This window comes from Morus notabilis, unplaced genomic scaffold (genome assembly GCF_000414095.1).
Source record: "Morus notabilis unplaced genomic scaffold, ASM41409v2 Scaffold2386, whole genome shotgun sequence".
Taxonomy (NCBI): domain Eukaryota; kingdom Viridiplantae; phylum Streptophyta; class Magnoliopsida; order Rosales; family Moraceae; genus Morus; species Morus notabilis.
Window position 1 is genome coordinate 15,075 of NW_010358728.1, and position 2,363 is coordinate 17,437.

Below are 2,363 nucleotides of genomic sequence, written 5' to 3' on the forward strand. Positions count from 1 at the left end.
ATTATCTTCGCTTCTTATATATCATCCAGAATATTGTCCATGTCTTCATTATATGATTTAGACCCACATAAAGGAAGTTCCAACATTATTAATACTCGCTTTCTGAGCTGTAATGATGGGATCCACTTCATCTTTTCATTGAATAATCACAACCGCAAAATTGGGTGCATATATAATTCCACTTGTATATATATATATATATATATATGTATAAGGGTTGTTCTTGGTGACTTGATAAGTGATTAATATATATATATATATATATATACATAAATGTTAGCACAGAACCCAGATTTATTCTATTGTATGCGTGAGACACATGGACGTAGACACCACCAACATCATATGGCATCTTTTTGGCATTCGCAAAGTTTGTCAGTTAGTAAAATTGCAAATAGTATAGCAAAGTGACGTTTTGAGGCTCAAACTGCCCAATACAATCTACCGACAAATCACTTCTCACTGAATTTTGCCGTCTTTACAAGTTTTTACCTCCAAACTTTATGCACAAAACAACGAACAAAATAATGTTCCGAACGAACGAGGAAAATTCCAAAACATGTACGAACGAAATCATTTTGGAGTGGTGAATTAGTAAATTCATATTAATTTTTTTGTTCAAAAAAAAAAAAAGGTTCTATATATTAACAACAAATCACAATGGATCATACTACAACTCCTCCATGCAATTTCCCGGAAGGAGAAGCCACAATCCGAGATGCGAAGCTCACAACACTCAGAAGAAAAAACAGGACAAATATTAAATTATTAGCTAGGATTCATTATTCGATTGCCTTTAATATATAAATAGCCTTTCACTCTCTTCCTATTCTCTTCATCCTCATCAAACTCCAAAAGCCTTTTATATCGAAATATTAGTACTACTATTACTAGTATTATAGCAAAGTTTCCATTTTTTCTTTTTCTTCATAATTAATATGCAGACTCTAGACAACATTCATCACAACTTAGTGGATTTTGAAGACTACTTTCCTTCCATGATAACTCGCATGGGAAACGAGGGCTTCATATGGGAACTCTGCAACGGTTTTCGCCTTTTGATGGACGTCGAAAAGGGCCTGATTACGTTCGAGAGCTTGAAGAGGAACTGTGTTCTCTTGGGGTTGCATGATCTGCGAGACGACGAGCTCGTTTGCATGTTGATGGAGGGAGATTTGGACGGCGACGGGGCGCTTAACCAGATGGAGTTTTGCATTCTCATGTTTAGGTTGAGCCCCGGCTTGATGGATTATGGATCCAAGCAGTGGGGGGTGGATGAATTAGAAGTCATGAATGTATGAAGAGAAAAAAAAAAATAATCATGTGGTTAATTAATTTAGCGCTAATTTTATGATCATGACATTCCTAATAAGTTCTTGCTTTATGTTCTTGTAATTTGTATCGATGCAATTTCTGTAGTTGTATGAAATAAGAGGCTCTCTTTATTTCCTAATCTATGTGTTTGTCTGGTCCAGATTTTGCTGTAGTACGTTCCTTTGCTACTTCGAAAATAGTAGTACTATACGAACCAGATCAAGTTCCTATAAGAATTAAGGTAACCTCATTTTCTTTTCATGAACTGAGAGATGAACTGAGAGATGATAACTAGCATCAAAGAAAAAAAAAATCACATCCCAAAATTAGATCAATTAAAATTAATCATATCGCGTCTTAGTACTATAACCTCCTGTGCACCGAAGTTCCAAAGTCCTAACATAGTAAAATGCTGTTTTGGCTTTTCAATTTGCAGTCCAGATATCTTACTCTCAAATAACCAGAAAAGGAGTTAAGGATATCAATCATACCACCATTTTTATAAGTACTTATAAGTACATCATGAGTCATCTGTTGATTATCGCAATGTAGAAAGGCTACAAGAATTATGAGAGCTTACTCATGATAATTATTATATAGGTAGAATTTCAATAAACTTAATATAGATACTAGACTTCTATAGTGTAGTAGCTAACTATTAATTTGTACATTTATTTCTTAGGAGAGAGATATGCATGGCCATGTACTGGGAAACTTGAAATTTTCATGAAACGTGGACATGCACCATATTTACGTAAACATACGAAACGTTCAGTGACGGATCTAAGAATTGAATTCAGTGAAGGCACACGTTAAGACATTTTTTATTCAAAAAAAAAACTTCACAACATCTTATGAATAATATTAAATTGCATACTTTATAGGGCAGTAATTGATCATTGCAAAAGAAAAGGAACATAAAAGAAAAGAAAAAGAAATATAAACTAAGAGACACAAAGAGCCAGTCTGCATGTGAAACATGAAAAAGAAAATGAAAAAACAAAAAATAATACTGAACGTCAAGGGAAAACAAAGCATAAACAAAACCC

The 2,363-nt window shown here is 33.8% G+C and overlaps 1 protein-coding gene across 1 annotated transcript; it reads left to right on the forward strand.

The window, feature by feature from the left end:
* Positions 1–691: 691 nt before the first annotated feature.
* Positions 692–1,453, forward strand: LOC21385864 (calcium-binding protein PBP1). Its single transcript, XM_010093157.2, has one exon. The coding sequence runs from the start codon at positions 939–941 to the stop codon at positions 1,299–1,301; it is 363 nt and encodes a 120-aa protein (XP_010091459.1). The 5' UTR covers positions 692–938; the 3' UTR covers positions 1,302–1,453.
* The last annotated feature ends 910 nt before the right edge of the window (positions 1,454–2,363 follow it).

Bases quoted from the DNA above. Each gene is read 5' to 3' on its own strand.
- LOC21385864 (XM_010093157.2), top strand. From the start codon at position 939: ATGCAGACTCTAGACAACATTCATCACAACTTAGTGGATTTTGAAGAC.